Source organism: Clytia hemisphaerica, unplaced genomic scaffold (genome assembly GCF_902728285.1).
Source record: "Clytia hemisphaerica strain Z4C2 unplaced genomic scaffold, Clytia hemisphaerica genome assembly, whole genome shotgun sequence".
Classification (NCBI taxonomy): domain Eukaryota; kingdom Metazoa; phylum Cnidaria; class Hydrozoa; order Leptothecata; family Clytiidae; genus Clytia; species Clytia hemisphaerica.
In genome coordinates this window covers 1,628,601-1,647,420 of record NW_027103836.1, presented here as the reverse complement: position 1 = coordinate 1,647,420, position 18,820 = coordinate 1,628,601, and the positions used below count along the sequence as shown (strand labels likewise).

General features: G+C 34.7%; 1 protein-coding gene across 1 annotated transcript; it reads left to right on the top strand.

Moving 5' to 3' along the window:
- Positions 1–504: 504 nt before the first annotated feature.
- LOC136807187 (ubiquitin carboxyl-terminal hydrolase 20-like) lies at positions 505–16,722 on the top strand. The gene is made up of 25 exons (XM_067063769.1): positions 505–570; positions 865–934; positions 1,389–1,511; positions 2,133–2,211; positions 2,766–2,922; positions 3,773–3,928; positions 4,165–4,244; positions 4,436–4,484; positions 4,700–4,805; positions 4,956–5,026; positions 5,429–5,462; positions 7,958–8,003; positions 8,578–8,692; positions 9,651–9,722; positions 10,353–10,430; positions 10,678–10,726; positions 11,518–11,584; positions 11,902–11,968; positions 13,349–13,387; positions 13,815–13,896; positions 14,212–14,263; positions 14,710–14,754; positions 15,210–15,315; positions 15,974–16,033; positions 16,493–16,722. Exons 1-25 carry the CDS (start codon positions 543–545, stop codon positions 16,624–16,626), a joined length of 1,965 nt encoding a protein of 654 aa, XP_066919870.1. The 5' UTR covers positions 505–542; the 3' UTR covers positions 16,627–16,722.
- The last annotated feature ends 2,098 nt before the right edge of the window (positions 16,723–18,820 follow it).

Sequence of the window (18,820 nt, the reverse complement as noted above, 5' to 3'; positions counted from 1 at the left end):
TGACCAAGTCGGATTTTCAAATAAAAATGTTATTGGGCAAATTTGGGCCAAAAAACGGGCTTTTGGACTTCGTGAAATATTGGATCATTATTTTTTTCTGATTTTTTTGCATGAAAGTAGGTAAAATATGGCTCAAGCAAATTTTAGTAAAAAAGAATTTTTCGGCTCAAAAAACGCATCTTTATCTATAAGAATCACTATTAATAAGCATACATCAATGTTCTTAGCTGAATTACTCAATTTTTTGATGAGATAGATGTTTTTTTTGCTCGCGAAGTCTTGAATATGAAAGAATTTTTCAAGAGCATGAAATTTTGGTTTCTAAACGTTTTTTTTATAAGAAACAAACGACTAATTTAAATAGATCGTCACTATTTGTGTTCTGAATGATTGTTTAATGGTCACGTCACGTAGATATCAATTATAAATGTGTTAAATGCATAACCAGGTAACATCTCTGAAATGATTTTCATAACATTAAAGATGAGATGAATAAATTTTTTGTTTTAGACAAAATAAAAAGTATAATATTTGCTATTGCAATGAATGAAGATGAAATCAAACCAAGAGGTAAAAACATCCTGCTCTTTTGGTTCTACCTTAAAATTAACCCCTGTTTGTTTGTCTATTTGTCTGTTACCAGCTTTGCTTGGGATCAGCCTAAAAGTTTTTTTTTTATTTTTGCATAGTGATGCAAAATGACAGTACCCAAAAAGTAATGGTGTCTGATTCTCAAAGAAATTTCTTTTAGCATTTTTGAGGTAAATTTGGAACTTTGTTTAACTGGCAATAACATACCCTTGCCATTTTGTTTTTTCCTTGGTGATATATTATAATTTTGACATTGTTTTTATTAATTTTCAGGGCTTTGTGGGCTCTCCAATATTGGCAATACATGCTATATGAATTCAGCATTACAATCCCTTTCCAACTGGTAAGAGCATTTGTTTCTTTACAAACTGCAACATAAATGGACTGAAATTGCATCCACTTACTGTTTTAGTACCCTTAAAATTTTTAAGACTAAAGGATTGCATAACTAAGGATATTTCTCATACAGTAAGAAACATAACATAAAAACATAAATGTTTAATCTTGATTTGATCATTTTATTTTTGTGTATTTGAACCTATCGGACTCAATTTTTTGTCTGCAAATGTTTCAGCCTTGCTTCTTTTGACCAATAACTTTTTTTCATACAATTTATATATACTTCTATGCTATTTCCTCTCCTTCAAACCAAAGTAATTGTACCGGAAAAAATTTGAACACTTACAAGTGAAACACAGAATTCCTCCAGGAAAGGCAAAGGGTAATAACCAATAATTTTACACTTAAGTGTAGGGAACTTTGTATGGATCTAATAATATGTGAATTTCGATTTTTAGTCCGCCATTGGCGCAATATTTCATGAAAAGTGATGAATTTCTTGACTTTTCAAAGACGGATGGAAAACCATTGGTATCTAAATGCTTCAAGGAATTGCTTGTACAAATGTGGAATAAGAAAAGGTGAAAAGACAAATATCATTTGTTTGACATCTGTAAAGGATTTCAAGGTTTTTATAATAAACAAAGCTATACTTTAGGCGTACAAACTTTCGCAAGCAAAAACTTTCGCGCGAATTTTGGCCTTTTTCACGAAAGTATATGTCTTTGAAAATTCTAAACAGGGCAATTCACAAAATTTTATGTTTGCAAAAAATTCACAAAAAGATTTGAAATCTATAAAACCTTGAAAGCGTAATGAATATCAAATTTTTGGCATATTTTTATCCTTTAATGTCTTTTTAAAGTCGAAAAGCAACCGTCTTATTCAGATTTAAGGAATATTTTTCACTTTTAAGGCAATTTTCCTTCGAAAATTCTGATTATTATCCAACAATTCGTGAAAGTTTATGTTCGCAAAAAACATTTTTTTCTAAATGTCGTAAATTTTGCGATTTTTCGACCTCGCGAAAGTTTCTGCTCGCGAAAGTTTGTACGTCTAAAGTAATACTTCTGAAATCAGGGAAGTACTACCCTGTACTAACACACAAACTTTATTTTCACAAAAAAGCAATAGATTTATATTTTTACAAAATTCTGTTATAAATCTCAACATTTTCTTGATTTGTTTTTGTTAATTTTCAGGCCAAAATGTATTACACCCAACATTCTTTTGAGAGCAATACGAATCCACAACCCTGCTTTTAGAGGGAATTACCAGCAGGTATATTATTCTAAATAAATAATTTAATTCATGATATGCACCACTGGAGAGTCTTCCAGAAACTTAAAATTTTCCACCCAATACGTCACTTAAATACCTTAAAAGAAGAAATTTTGGCGGGAATTTAATTTGGCGGGAATTTAATTTGGCAGGAATTTAATTTGGTGGGAATTTAATTTGGCGGGAATTTAATTTGGTGGATGGCCAAAAAAGTTTAATTTAGCGAGAATTTAATTTGGCGGATGGCAGAAAAAAGAAATTTTGGCGGGAACTTAAAATTTCCGCCAAAATCTCTTCCTTTAAGGTAATAAAAGTGACGTATTGGGTAGAACAAAAACAGAAAACTTGCATAATTTCGTGAAGTCATTGCAGTGGTGCATATCATGAATAGATTCGAATTCTTTAAAAAAAAATTTTAGGTTCCTTGAATTGATTTTAAGAATCAGACATCATTATGTACCCGTCAAGTTTCTAAGTATTACCTGCAAATAATATTGATTTATTGATTTATTGAAGGTTCCTTTACGTATTATACTATTTATTTAAAATTTTAGGATACTCAAGAGTTTTTGCGTTGTTTGATGGATCGTTTACACGAAGAACTTAAAGTTCCTGTTGTTGAAATCATAAAAGAACAGACTGGAAGTTCTGATGAAGATATTTCACCCAGAAATGGCAAAGGACTTCTTGGTGGTAATGCAAGTGCTGATGGTAAACTGTTTTTCAAAAGAAGTCTATTTTGTTTTGATGCTTCTCCTTTTCTCAATTCGGAGGGTAGAGTTGACGCTCTAAACAGCCTTCTTTCTGACTCTAGTATATCATTGTATGGGTGCAGGCTAATGCTTAAAAAGTATGATCATGCAGTGAAACACTGCTATAAAGCTATCATATCATTCAGCTAATTTTATTTCAAATTTTATGCTTCGATGTCCGGTACAGTTTTAGACTTCAGTCATTTAAATACTGTTACAGGCTATTGGTTAAGAGACTAAATATGATTTGATAAAACAGGGGGGGTCGGTACTAAAATCTCAGACATCATGACATTTAGTGACGTGGTGGTACTGCAAAAAAGCTCAAAAATAATTTTCCATGTGTACTAAAATACCAAAAGAAATATTTGAAAAATCTTAGTATTTTGTTCTAAAATCAGCCAAAATGGAGCATTTTTTTAACAATTTTGGAAAAAATTTGATTTTTTTTTTCAGGAATTTTCGAAAAAGTCTTCAGAAATCTTTCAGAATTTTTCCAATTTTTTAAATATTTTTTAAAAATGTTTTTATGTACAGTTTAGCACAGTTTAGTAATAAAATTATATTATTTTGCAGATTGATGCGCTAAATTCGACTAGGTTTGTAACAATGACCCCATTTTGGTGGGGTGGTATCTATGTTAAATTGCTCAAAATAATTTTAGTACATGTGTACTAAAATAACATTTTCGAAAAATAGGTGGTGGTATGCAAGAAATTCTTGAAAATCTTTTTAGTACTCATGTATGTCTGACATTTTAGTACTGACCCCCCCTGGATAAAATTGTTTCTCTTCTCTTATTCTTGAAGACTCATCCAATGAAATGGAAATATCAGATACTGATGGTGATGTTAAAGCGCCCCTGAAAAAGAAACGAAGTAGAAAACGCACGCTGTCCACAAAATCCACTCCTGAAAGTAAAGCAAAAAACAAGAAGGAAGAAAAAGCAGAAGTGAAGAAAAAAGGTTTCCATTTATTAGTATTTATCTGGAGAAATTTGTTCTTTTCTTTTGTTTAAAAATGCTGTGTAAGCAGATGCTAGGAGATACGTTCGATGATGTCTTTAAACGTACTAATAATCACTTGAAAACTATGACACCTTTTCAATCTTCTTTGATGGACAAGAAAATATTTTCCTCATCACATGATAAATAGAAATCTTTTGTCGCTTTTTTTAATTCATTCTTTTTCGCTTTTTTAGAAGTCACCTATCGGAGTATTATAACAAATATATTTGATGGCAAATTACTGAGTAGTGTACAATGCTTGACTTGTAACAGGGTGAGCTTCAAATTCAATTGAACAAAGCAAATTATCTAATATGTTTTCCTAGGGCATCTTTTTGAATATATTGTAGCCTCAAAGATTGCTGATTTCTGCTTGGCTTAAGTAATAAAAAATTCTTTGTCTACCTAAGTTTTTAAGTACAAGGATGTTGTTTTTCAATATTTAATGGCAAATTTATTTTTCAGATATCAAACCGAGTGGAAACATTTCAAGATTTGTCTTTGCCAATACCAAGTATGAAATAAAATCCTTTAAGTAATAAATTAATCAAAAAAATTAAAAGAATCTTTAATTATATTATGAGAAGCTCGAGACTCTGAAAAACAGGAACCTTTTGGCGTTTTTCAAGCCTGACCGACCTGTTCTGACAAAAATTGTGAAATTTAAAATACAATTTTTGAATTCTGAATGATCACGAATAGCATTTTTCATTTCTAAACGTTTTCCAGCATTCGAGGATCTGAAAAAAATTCATACACAAGCTATCATTTCATGCTCTCCAAACATTTACGATGATTCCAATCTGATCAACTACATGTGGACTTGGGTCAAAAGGTATGTATCCATTTTTATCTTTTCTTATTTTGTCAAAAAGTCACAGTAAAAGTTGTATAATAAATCATAAGAAGCAAAAGCACGTGTTTTTTTATTTTTTTCTTTCCTGCAAATTTACTCACAAAGGGTTATTTTCTTTCTCTTTTATAGTTGGTTTATTGGGCCCAATATCAAATTGGAGGACTGTCTGGCTGCTTTCTTTACCCATGATGAATTAAAAGGTATGGAAAGTTTAGAAAATTAACTTTTAGGACACGCCAAGGAGCTCATTTTCCTTTCTGAAGTCTATCACCCAATATTATTAAGGTTGAGAACTTTGAATTCATTAAATTTGTAGTTGAAAAGAAAAGGTCATTACTTTTTTTTATACACCGTGAAAAAGCCGTTAACAATGACATACACAGTTGATGATACTGGGTGAAAATTTTTGAAAAGGAGGCTAATACAGCTGAATTAGGACAAAAGAGGAAACTTTCAAAAACATTTTCCCAAAAATTAATTATCGGGGGGGGGGGTGGACTGAAATAAAATCTCCGAAATTATGGTCAGTAGAGACCACTGTGTGACATGTTCACGTTATTTTGTAGTAGCTCTTTCTCTTTTAAATTTTACTTCTATTTTAGGCGACAATATGTACAGCTGCGAAAAGTGCAAAAAGTAAGGCGACTCTTTCTCCCACCTTCTCTTGTAAGATATTCTTCAAATTGGCTGTACCATTTTCATATTTGTTTAGGAAAGTAAGCTTAAGCAAAACAAAGAGAACACTAAACAAAAGAAGACTCAAGAGACACATGAAAACAAAAATACTCTACAGGGAATACAAATTAAAACATAGAAACATAAACAGCATGGACAATCAAATGTTCATTACGATGGAGCAATTTCTCTATCAACAATGGTACTTGATTTAGAGTTTCCAGCCATAAAATTTACAATGATATTTGGTTTAATATGTTCTTGATTCACTAACTAAGAGCTAGGAAATCAACATTGTCATATGTGTGTTCCTACCACTGACCTTTTTATATCCCTGGACCAAGTTACTCAATCCTGGCCAACCAAAAATCTTTGATCGGAGTGTTTTTGAAATTGGTACCCTAATGGCGGGCACTACTCAATAGCGCTGAAAATGCATCGAAAGCGCTAGATCTACTTTTCCTCAAATACTTTTGATGTAGCACTGTTAATTTTTAACATTGCAGTGGCTTCTTCTCGGGTACCAATTTAAAAAAAAAACTCTGATTAAAGATGGCAGATATAGCTTGGTCCAGGGATGTATAAATGTCAGTGATCCCTACACAGCAAGATTGTTTGCCTCTTGTTCATCATCATCAGCACAGCAACGAAAGTTTTTCAATCGTTTCATTATTTTCAATCCACAACACCCAAAACAACAGCCAACTAAAATCACTACAACTAAAATGACAAAAAGTGCTAACGTAATGAAAGGTAGAAGATGGAAGATTAGAAGAGGGTAGTCAATGCCACGAAGACAACCTCTAGCGAAAGGTGTTTGCGTCAAATCACCATGTTGTGTCACTGCTAAACAACCATTTCCAAGCTTTTTCGTCAAATATTGGTAAAATGCACCCCCGACTCGTAGGAAAGAACTTATCGTTATCCCTAATTGAACTGTTATGAATAAGCTTGGGATTATGCAGAGTGGACCAAATTGTAAGCCTGTTATAGCTATAGCACCAGCTCGATTTCCCATGCTACAAAATTGGGCTGTTATTAAGTAGAAACACCATAATGCTAGAATGACACCTTTGACTATAAGGTACCATGGTGGCTGATCAACCACATATTTTTCGATCCAAAAATATTCCAAAAGTAACTCGGCACCTTCTTCAAATAGGTATACGATGTTGACTTGGACACACTGCAAAATTATATTAGTATCATCATCACCATCATCGTCGTCGTCGTCATCATCACCAGTAAATTTATGTATTACCAAACCTAATAACGGTATCTTTACACAGCCGGCCACTGCAAAAACCAGTATAGCATTGTTCACATGCAGGTTACGTTGAATAATAGGATCAACCAGAAAACCAGTTTCCAATTTATAGAAAGTATAAGCGTCTAATGCCACATCAATCCCTTCCCATAATACTTTGCATTCAACCAGAATAACATTGCGAAAGAACCCACTATACTTTCGTATGTTTAACTTGTTACATCTATTGAATTTGTTACATCATCCACAGATAGCTAGGCATCCTAACTCCTTTTCTACTCCTTCTCCTTCTATACGTTCTTTGTGTTCTTGAACCAACCTTTTCCAAACACTGGCCATATTAACCAAAGTTAAAACCAAAGAAATCAATGATAAAACAATGAATGGAATAAGAGCTTGAGTTTCCGATAGTCTTGGTACCCATCCATTTCTAACACCACAGTATGTCTGATTTGTCGACCCAAAGGAGTAGCATGAGCCATTGAGGTTCATTTGCACATCTTCTGTGAAATTGTTAAATGACATTATGACTGTTAGAACGGAGAAAAGGAAAGGTTAAAATTATTTTCTACCGTAGACACTTTATTGAGATTAAGCTAGTCTAGCAGGCTAGACGATTGAATTAGGCATAAGTAGAACAAGTCAAAAATAGTGGAAGAGACGAAATTTACTTTATACAAACTGATATTATCTCGTTACGATTATTATATTATCATATAACAACTGTATTACATGAGGCCCCCCCTCCCCCAGCGGACCCTCAATTCACGCAATGACGCAATTTTTTTTTCAATTTTCACGCATTCACGCAAACCGCTGGGGGGCCCCTTACATGGATTATATACGACTCCAGTCTAAGATCAAACAAGACATTTGACATTTTCATTTGACAAATGCTTTACATTGAGAGATTTCTCTCTTATCTCTCTTAGATGCCTTTAATATTTGTGAGCGATGATTATCGATTTATGATTTTTAATTACCTATAATTTACATCTGAGTAAAGAAATCAACTTAAACACTAATCTAACGAATTATAACAACGAATAAAAGTATTTTCTCAACAAAAATAGTATCATTTTCTTTTTGATACATCAATGGTTTTGGTGTAGCTTTTCTACGAAAACAGGAGATTATTTTCATGATGATACCAAAACATATGACTTTTCAAAATCTCCCATTTCTTTAGATTACGCAATGGTATCAAATATTCACGCGTTCACCATTTACCTGAGGTATTATATTTCTTTATTACGACACATTCTATAATTTACCACTCGGATTATAATGTAAACATCAAGCCATGTAAAAACGTCATTAGTCTGTTAGACGAAAACCGCTTTGTTTATCGCGTTTTAACTTTCGATAAACGCTTCAAAGTGTAACTGACCATAAAACAAATAAAAAATCTGGTTTGTGGTAAGGTACTGGCTAAAGCGACACGAAAGCTCTAGACATAGCAATAGTCGTTACAAGGCGTGGTTCCTTCCTAAATGAATTTGAATTGACATAGTGCTGCTTCTTGAAAAATGGACATGTAGCACCATGGACAGCACATGCTCGATTAGTTATATCGAATGTGGCCGTCTGGATAACTTTAGTAGGTAAAAAATAGCTTGCAATAAGAGGTTAGAATAAATATGATGGAAGTAGGTATCAGAAATTTATAGTAAAGATTCTCGGAAGAAATGCACAAAAAAGGCACTTTCTTTAAAACATTCCATTATTCAACTTAATATCCGTTCATAGAGATATAGACAGATACAGGTTTACATGAAATGTTTGATTAGATCTGGTCTTTCATCGTAGGTTCTTTGCATACATCTGAAGAGGTTTCGGCATGAGCTTTACTTTTCTTCCAAAATCAACACATACATTTCCTTTCCATTATGCAACCTGGACATGCACAACTTTTTATCTAAAGGTACATTTTATTCGGTTTTCTTTGTAAATATCAAGTATTAAACTCTCCTAAGGGAATTCTTTTTTCTACTTTTGAACCGTAATACAAGCCTGAATATCCAAACTGTAAAAATTATTTTCTTATTTTGATGTTTCTGCTATTTACAGCTTGGTCTACCTAGATGCTCGCAAAGTCAGGATCGGCAAATTTTTAAATTCGCGCAATATATTTGAATAGACGATATCGGCTTAACGTGAAAATTCAGATTTGACCTCCGAAAATTGCCAACAATGCTTTACGCGGAAAAAAGTTCACGGTGAAATTTTTTCCGCACAAGGCTTTGTGGGGAATTCTCGGGGGTCAAATCTGAGTTTTCATGTGAAGCCGATATCGTCTATTGATTAAATACGCATACACTGCCTTTGAATGCAAATCAATTTAGGATGACCAGGCGGTAAACCAGGCTACTGCAATACCTCCCATTGACTTCCAAGCCCGAAGGGCTAGACTCCAAACTCTTGGATGGGAAATGAAAACCACTTATTTCCCTTCCAGAACGCTCGCGCGTAGTTTTTACACAAACGCCGGATTGAAACTAAAATCTATCATTAGATTTCAAAAAAATGCAGTCCTCAAAAACAAAGGAACCGCTAGATACAATCTTTCGTCATGATTACGGCGCGTTCTTGGCGCGTTCTGGATGGGAAATAAGTGGCTTCACTTTTTCTTATCTGGGAAAGGTTTGAGATTTTACTCTAGCCCTTCGGGCTTTAAAGTCAATGATACTTTCATGTTTTTAAGTGATCAAAGTTTGAGGATTGGCCAGATTTGTCCCCGACGGAAATTCTCTCTGATTAATTTCATCAGTTCTTTCTCGCCCTATGACATAGAACCTTACGGCAAAGTGAGCAAATCTTTGGTAACCGCTAAACCACTTTACTATGGCCTTCTTATTTAAAGAGTGCTGCTTTTTTCACAGAATCAATAAAAACGAAACAGCCATCGCAATATGATCTGTCAGCAATCATTTGTCATTTCGGATCAGTTGGAGGTAAGCCTTTCCTTGGAAACTCTCACGCTCATTCAATCTTTAATAGACTAAACATTTTTTCAAATAGAAAAAGGATTTGAATTGCGGATAGACTTTGATAAGATTAGGTTTTATTTGACATTGCCACAGAAAGATTCAAATAAGTGAAATTCGAATAAGAGAGAGGTCAATGAATTCCGGCTCATTCCATTTACCAGTGGACCAGCGGGGAGTCTCTTGAAACAAAAATTCAAGAGCATACCTCAAAAGTTTAACAAAAATCCATGGAGGCCTCGTCAAAATTCAGGGGTTTATGAATTTCGGAAAGTGGCATCCACACTTTCCTATAATATTCCATTCTGATAACAATCTTGATAATCTCAACAACATTATTATTAAAAAGGATCGCCAACATTTACAGAGAGTTGTGTATTCTATCGTTGAAATTGCATTTTATCGATTCCTTTGTATAGCGCTTTTATGAATGAAAAATTAGGATAATTAGGCAATTTTTTCAACATTTTTGATAGATAATTTGTGATTTTTTACCATTCTTTGTTTGTACTGACGATGGTGTAGCCGAAAAGCTTTTACTATGATTATGAAATAAATTTTGATTCTTTAATATTATGGATTTCGTTGTGTTGGCAGGTGGTCATTACATTTCATACGCGAAGAATTGCATCACCAACAAGTGGTACGAGTTCAATGACGCCTTTGTTGGTGAAGGTAATGTCATATTGTAACATGTTTAACATGGATTTAATTTTCTACTGTAGCAGGCATTGTTATTGTGTTTCCCCTGTTTCATTCGTTCCCATTCCAAAATATTGAAATGATCTTCAATGTTCAGAGTAACGCTCTGGAAATACCCACTCACTGAAGTGTTTTGTTAAAATTATAAAATTTTAGAATAACGTTGGATCACCAGATTTAACATTTGCATCGTCCGTTCTATCTTTTCTTTTCATTTCAGTCAACGAATCAGTTGTGGTGAACGCAGAAGCTTACGTACTATTTTACAGGTAAGCTTGCGTACTATTTTACAGGTAAGCTTACGTACTATTTTACAGGTAAGCTTGCGTACTATTTTACAGGTAAGCTTACGTACTATTTTACAGGTAAGCTTACGTACTATTTTACAGGTAAGCTTACGTACTATTTACAGTAAGCTTACGTACTATTTTACAGGTAAGCTTACGTACTATTTTACAGGTAAGCTTACGTACTATTTTACAGGTAAGCTTACGTACTATTGTACAGGTAAGCTTACGTACTATTTTACAGGTAAGCTTGCGTACTATTTTACAGGTAAGCTTACGTACTATTTTACAGGTAAGCTTACGTACTATTTTACAGGTAAGCTTACGTACTATTTTACAGGTAAGCTTACGTACTATTTTACAGGTAAGCTTACGTACTATTGTACAGGTAAGCTTACGTACTATTTTACAGGTAAGCTTACGTACTATTTTACAGGTAAGCCCGTTGAAATGCATCAGAGAAGGGTATACACCGAACTTTTAACGATTGACGGGGAGTTGACAATATATTATAGGTTGAAAAATGAAAAATGAATTTTTGATGAAACTTTGAGCCACAAGTTTGACATATTTCCAAAGCTATAGGGTTTTATGGGAGAGCCTTTCAGACCTTGTCCGATTTCGGACAATTAATAAAGCCTTGATCAAAATATCCAGTTAGAGAAATTCGAAAATCTATCAATTTGGAATGCGGTAATAAGAAACGTTTTAGAATTGTTTTTCGGTTTATTGAACACTTCAAACCACATGAAGCTTTCACTTTCACACCATAGCTTGCGAGACAACAGGGCAGAAGAATCACGGAAAGATATTTTAAACGAAATCAATGAGTCACCCGTAGTAAGTCCCTTTTGATACTTGTTTGTTTTTATAAGAACACCAGGTGAATATGTTGGAATATCAATTATGGCCAGATCTAAGAACAGTTTTACAACATCCAGCCAAATTCGTTGACTTGAGTCTACATCTGACTCTTAACGAACTTCGAACTTTGAATTGAAATGATCTTAATAGCGCGTCAAGAGTCAATGATTTATCATCACCATTCATTCTATAAAAAGGCAAAAGTGGAATCCCCCCCCCCGGCTACCGAATTCTTTGGAGATAAATATTTGTTGCAGATTTTATATTTTTTTGTTGTTGTTTTGTTTTGCAAGGATCCTTTGGGAATTCGTTACATTTCTAAAGAATGGTTCACACGTTACAACGCATGCGTCAAGCCAGGTGAGAGAATCCTTAGATGCTTTACATGACATTGTCAACATTGAGTGATTTATTTAAACAGCTTACTCGGAAGGTTTTATTTATAAATATTTAAAAGACCAGATAGTTGCTATGACGGGTATGTCGGTATTACCAAATTTATGGTAATTGTTATCCACTAATTTCTAAGTTTAAAAGCGCGGAGGAGTTTTCTATGTAAGAAAAATAAATCTCAAATTCAACATTGGTTGAGGGAGCTACCCTTTTTTTACCTTATTAAAACCAGTGCTATGCATAATTTATACTTTAGGCTAGAGTGATATCCTTCTACTATTGAAAGAGTTTTTGATTTTGATATTTGTCGGGGACCTCCTTATTCCTGGAAAGATGTTATACATATTCATAATTTTGAATTGAGATCTTTGGATATTCTAAACTTTCTCTTTACCTCTTACAAGTCAGTTGTGAATGCTTTAACTTCAAGAAAATGAGCTAGGTTGAATTAAAAGGACCTGGGATTTAAAAAGTAAACCCAGTGGTCGAATTGAGAAAAAATCATTTTTTCAAATAGTATAGTTAATAGTTATTAATTTTTACCACTACCGAGTCGTTGTGGGCCACAAAAACAGCTTTCAAATGTTACCATAATCTTTGTCTTAATCTCAAGCTGTAACCTTTTGGGTTAAGATTTTTATCATCATTATTATCACAAGATTACAGATTTACAGATTAAATCTTTCGAAATCTCTCCAATTTTATGTGTACTTTTTTCTCTAGCGAGTCGAAGTAAACATTTTTATACCCATTCCTTACATAATCATTCAAGGCTGGACTCCACTTACACTCGAAATGGGCGACAGTTTTTTTCTTAACCTTTTTTGCCTGAAAACGTCATAAAAAAGTTTCGCGTGAACAAAAAAAAAGTTGAAGGAAGTTCTACTTTATTCATCCGTTACGTCAATTTTGACCAATGGAATTGCTTCATTTTTTTCAACCAACCAATGACCTTACAAAAACGTCAAAAAGTTTTCGCTCATGTCGCGCGAAAGTGGAGACCGGCCTTCAAACATACACACATTCGAATAATAATAGAAGTTCGATTTAGACTGAGCCCACTATAGTCGTTGTTCGTTTATGGCCCTGTTGGCTTACAAAATAGCTTTCACTTTCAGATTATGCCCCCTGTTGCACTTTCGGATTAAACCTCACTGATATCGTGTTGGGATTAAATTTCAGCACAGCTCATCATCTTTAAGAATTTAAGGTTCACGTGGATCATTTTTGAATTAATTTTTGAAAATATTCTTTTCCATGAAAAAACTTTGTTGATATCAGCCTTTACTCGATTGCTACTTTATAATTTATAATTATTTTCTTCCCCTTTCGGTTTCACTGTTGTAGGCCCCGTTTCGAACTACGAGTTATTATGCCAACACGGTGGTAGGTAACTTTTAACATTTTCAAGATTTTTTTTATAAGAATCTAGACAAAGATCAAGCCTTCGATTAAGAGGTCATTTGTTATTACACTAGTATGTGACAAAAAATAGATTTCGACTCTCTTCATAATTTCTCTACCACATTGCTAGACCTTTTTACCCCTTCTTGTTGACTGTCTGTTCGTAAATATCATTTTGATAATATCAATGAATAATACAAAAAAAATAGATCAATATGGAATTCATGGATTCATCTGTGATTGTTTATATACTCTTGTTTTTCGTACTAACATGATTAAATTTACACCATACATTTCCCTTTTCTATTACAATCTATTCATCGTATTGTTACGTACCCCCTTGTAAGATTTCTCAAGACCGATAAAGTACCGTCTACACGATGTGATTTAGTTCGGTGTTCTTTTTCAGCTATCGATTCGCAAGATTTCGAAAGGGTTAAAGATCGAGTGATTCCGGTACCTGCAAGTGCGGCCCATACACTCATCAAAAGGTTCAAGAAAGTTTAATTTCTTTTTAACTAAGATTGACTAGGAAAGATTCTCAAAGAATATTCATTGAAATGTTTTTGAGAATTAATTATATACAGCGATTTAAATGGTTGAAAAATTTTTTAAATTGTTTACATCTTGTCCCTTTTAGAAATCTTTAAACATCCCTTTAACTAAAATTCTATTTCATGCTAAAACTAAGGTCTAACGAACTTTCATTCTAAAAGGTAAAAAGTTAGTTTCCATGCTCCTTTAGTCTGTCTGCTATTTGCTTTGGGTAACTGAAGTAAACAAAAGTCCTGAAATTTTCATTTTAGGTTCGGTGGAGGGCCGGATATATCTTCTCTCGATGAATGCATGCATTGTAAGGTAAGACATTTAGGTGCTAGCGAAAAGCTTGTAATCATTTACTCTTTCCGCTTCTTGAATACTTAGGTTTATCAAGAGGGCATTTTATTTGAATAATGGAGTACTGTAAATCACTGTGTTTGCCATTTGCAGACAACACCAAAACATGGATGGAAAACATGGAAGCGACCGTAGTGCAGTGGTAGAGCATCCGCCTACGGTGTGCAAGGTCGCGGGTTCAATCCTCAACCGGTTCATACCAAAGATTTCCAAAATGGTACCTGATGTCTCTCTGCTTGATGCTCAGCGATTAAGAGAAGGGTCAAGGGTAGGTGGAGAAATCCAGGGAGAAAGAGTGGCGCCCTCTCCTACCTTCGGGTAGACAGCTATCGAAAGAGGAGCCTTCGGGTCACCTCTTTCCGGCTGCGGTCGCAGACTTACTTACAATTTTATTTCATTTTTCGTAGGAGTTGGCACGGCGACAAGACTATGAATTAGATACTTTTAACAAGGTATGGGCGACTTTTCCATTTTGTATGTTTTATCAATTTGTTGGAATATCTAGTAGGGAAAAATATAAGTAGTTCGATTTATTGATCGATTCATGATCGCTTTATCATCAACAATATGTTATGTTTCATGATCTTTTATCTTGGATAATATCTAAGCTCTGGTAAAAAACAGTTTTATATAAACCCTGGAAGCAGTTTTTCAATCCCAGCCAACCAAAAATTTGATCGGAGTTTTTGAAAAGCCGTTACCACACGTTACCACCACTAGGGGTTTGACATCAGGCTGTTACACTCCCATGGCTTCTTCGCGGGTCCCAATTTTCTAAAAACTGCGATTGAAGATTGCTGATATAGCTTAATCTAGGGTTCGTAAAGGTCAATGAGTAAAAAGAGAATCTTTCGGCATCCTCCAAATCTGCTAAAAACAATATTCTATTAATTCGATCATTTTCTAGCTACATGAGCGCTTTCAAGAGGAACAGGACGAAGTTGCAGTTTCTTACCGGATTAGTGTTCGATGGTTCAACACTTGGAGAGCCTTCGCCAATGCCGAAACTAAAGGTATTGTTTCCTTTCTCATATGGTACTTGTTAGAAAACTAAATACTCTTTCTTGTCGACACGAACCATGCTCGTGCCTCATTACCCACTAAATGTTGTCCCTTCCCTTCTTTGTACCGGGTGTTTCAAAAAAAGTGAACAAGTTTGAATTAGAATTGTGAGAAAGCTAAAAATATTATATATCTTTAATTTTTACCATCAGAAAGTGGGGAAAGTCTAGCTTAAATTTTGAGCTGTCATTCTTTAAATTTGTTTCGCGTGTTCAAAAGTTATGAAAAAAAGATTCTCATTCGAAAAGGGTCATTTTTGAGAAAATTGTGGATGAATTTTTTTTGTCTTTCTCTTTTGTACAAGAAAAGAGCGTGTTTTTGATGTGATGCGACACAGTCAGTTTAAACTTTTGAAAGCTGCAATTAATATTTTTCAATTTTAACGATTCATTTTTATTCTTTTGATAATCAAAACATTCGAAAGAAACTCGAAGCTTTAGGTTTAAATAAAGTATCGAGAAAAGCTTTTTCTTTCCACTGTTTTTTAAAACACCCGTATGTAAATCCTTGTCCTGGTGCACCGATGCGACATCTCTTTAAATCTGAATGTTCGGATAAAATTTGTGCCAAGTTTCCAATTTTAATGAATATGATCATTTTTCTTTATAGAGATTCCAGGTGAAATTGATAACTCGGACATCATGCCTGATGAAAACCAAGGAAATAAAGGTAAACCAGATGGGAAAATCCATGTCCATGTCTACTTTTGAGATTCTATATTCAAATTGTTATTTATCTATGAATACTTTGATGACTGGCTTCTCCTTATAGAGGATGCCTGGTTCTGTATTAAGCGTTTAGGAGTCGTCTCGTTAGAACCGTCTTACGCTGTAGAATATACTGCCTGCCAGTATGCGAAACACTTACACACAGTTTTTTGGGTCAAGTGCGTTACTATATATATGAATATTATAACACTGTACACACAGCAGAAACAATCAAGTGTCAACGAATTTTCAATATCTGAAACAACAAAACTAGGTTCTCATTGCTTTTCAATTTTTGTGCAAAATGCTGTTTCGATATACAGATCATGTCGTCACCTTTATTAAATTTAATATTTTGCCGGAACCTTTCCAACACAATAAACTGTTGTGACAACACACGTGTTTCTTTCCCTCAATTTAGGAGATACTTACGGTCAAATATCTGGGGAGACATGGGCGTTCTTTCACACGAGGTATGGAGGAGGTCCCGTTTTCCGGAAAGAGAACAAGATACCGGAAGACAGCGAAACAGAAGAGATGGTTGTCGATGGTTGAATCAAATCTTTTTTAACAGTTTTTTTATATTCACAATTAAAATTTATTGACACATTCATAATATCGTTAACATAATCTTTTGTACCAAAACGCTAGCAAAAAAAGCTGGTTTTAGCTTCCGTTTCTGTGTGAAAGGCACGGTCGTGGATATAACAGCGACATTAAGCATCTAGGACGGCGACTTGAATGAGGACGTGAAGTAAATCTTAAAAGCAAATGGCAAATTTTATGCGAGTTCATCTTCTAGATTTAATATCACATGGACAAATTTTAAATGTAGGAGAGTCTTATCATTTAAGACTATTGTACTCTTCCTTTACCGTCTTCGTCCTGAAGACGACGTCAAAACAGAAATTTCAAGTTGTCTTGAGATTTGAAAACGTCCATTAATTACCCTATTAAAATTAACTATTCTCATGAAACAATTGATATGAAAAGCTTCGATCCAGATATCAATCCCAAAGGGTTTTTTTTTTTGTTCAATCCCGCCGTACTCTTTCAAAGTTGCCGTTCTAAATGCTTAAGGTCCCTAATGAATAGGTAGGATACCCTCGTGAGCAGGTTCTATTGAATAAAGGCGAACTCATTGTATAAGAATCTTCAACTTTAAGCCCGTCTGGAATAATTTACTTTTGTTGGTCTTCTTCTTCATTGACAACGATGTAATTGTAGGATCTTTAGGAGATTCCGGCGTGTTAAAGGTTAATCGATGTTAAATAAAGTTTTTGGATATTTTGACCAGGGTGAGGGTTGGTTTTAGGGAATAAATTTGTTGACTAGAAATTCTTGTAGTTGTATATAATACTCAATTTGTAAATAAATATTGATCCTCGGGGTCAGATCGTATTTTGAAGTCCAAATAACATAAGTAAATCTTGAAATATTCAAAATATCTTTTCGCCATTTTTTTTATCCAAAGAACACTTGGCCTTGAAGATATGAGCCCTTCGAATGCATTCGGGATGGGTCCTACCCACGAAGGAGTAGGAATCACGGCGCTGACAGACCAAGCCATGGCGTATACCATGACACTCGAACGACACTGGGAGAGCACATGCGAGGCCGAACCTTATGAGTGCCAAGGCACGTCACAATGGCTGTCAACTTGGCCTTGAAATGTATTTTTAACCCTCCGTAATTGGTTAATGATCTTCCTACCAGATCCGATGTCTACGATTTACTGTAGTTACGTTGATACACTCCGGTACAGAATAAGGGAGAAAGAGGCTCTGAAGGTTAAACAAAAGATATGAGAAACAAGATACTCAATACTAAAAGTGGGTCCCAATCTTCCGACGAATTTTTTATTTCGACGAAATTTTTGCTTTCCGAATAATTAAATTTAGTATTCCACATAATTATCAATCCAAAGAGTTCGCCAATGCCATGCCGGTAGTCTTGTTTACCCCCTGATTTCCAGACTTTTTTCCTTCATAAGAAACTTTCAGTTAGCAGATGAGCACAAAAACCCTATTATACAGCCTTCAATTTTATGAAATTGTCCCAGGAATGTGAGCTTGAGTTTAGGGTTTGGGGCAGTTATTGCCACCGCCACTACACCCCTATACTCATAACAGATCCACTTGGCGCAAACCACGCTCTACTTGGTCTACAAAACAGACAGGTCCAGGCTTTTTAGGCCTCACTCGGTCACTCCTTCGCTCGAAACTAAAGAAGATTTTAAGTAGCCTCAGCTACGATGCTCTATAAGGACATATACCCAGGGGGTTGGGGTTGCTTAGGCAAATGGACGGTACGGTATGTGCCGCCCTTAAGGATACCTTTTTTGGACTTCCAAAGTCCTGCTAAGGGTCAGAAAAATCAGAAATCAAATTTCAGTCCCACCAAATAAGGCAGGGTCGGAGAAATACGAAAATTTGATAACTTTTTACCCCAGGAAAGATCGAAATTTGATCAAAATTGGTCAAATTTGTCCCAATAGCAATAAGGGTCATGAAATTCACAAAATTTTCCTTTGTTTTCTCCTTTTTACTCCCGTTCGGGAAATATTTCCCGTTAAAGGCAAATAGTTGCCATTTCTATGTAGTGGTTCCGACTGATATACTATTATAGGGTAGTCTTATAAGGCGAAATCGCGAATGTTGTGTTCTCTTGTGCATACGTGCCAGCGCGAAGTAACTAGAATCTGCTCGGAAGTCACGTAACGCCCTAATGAAACACTTACTTTAGCGTG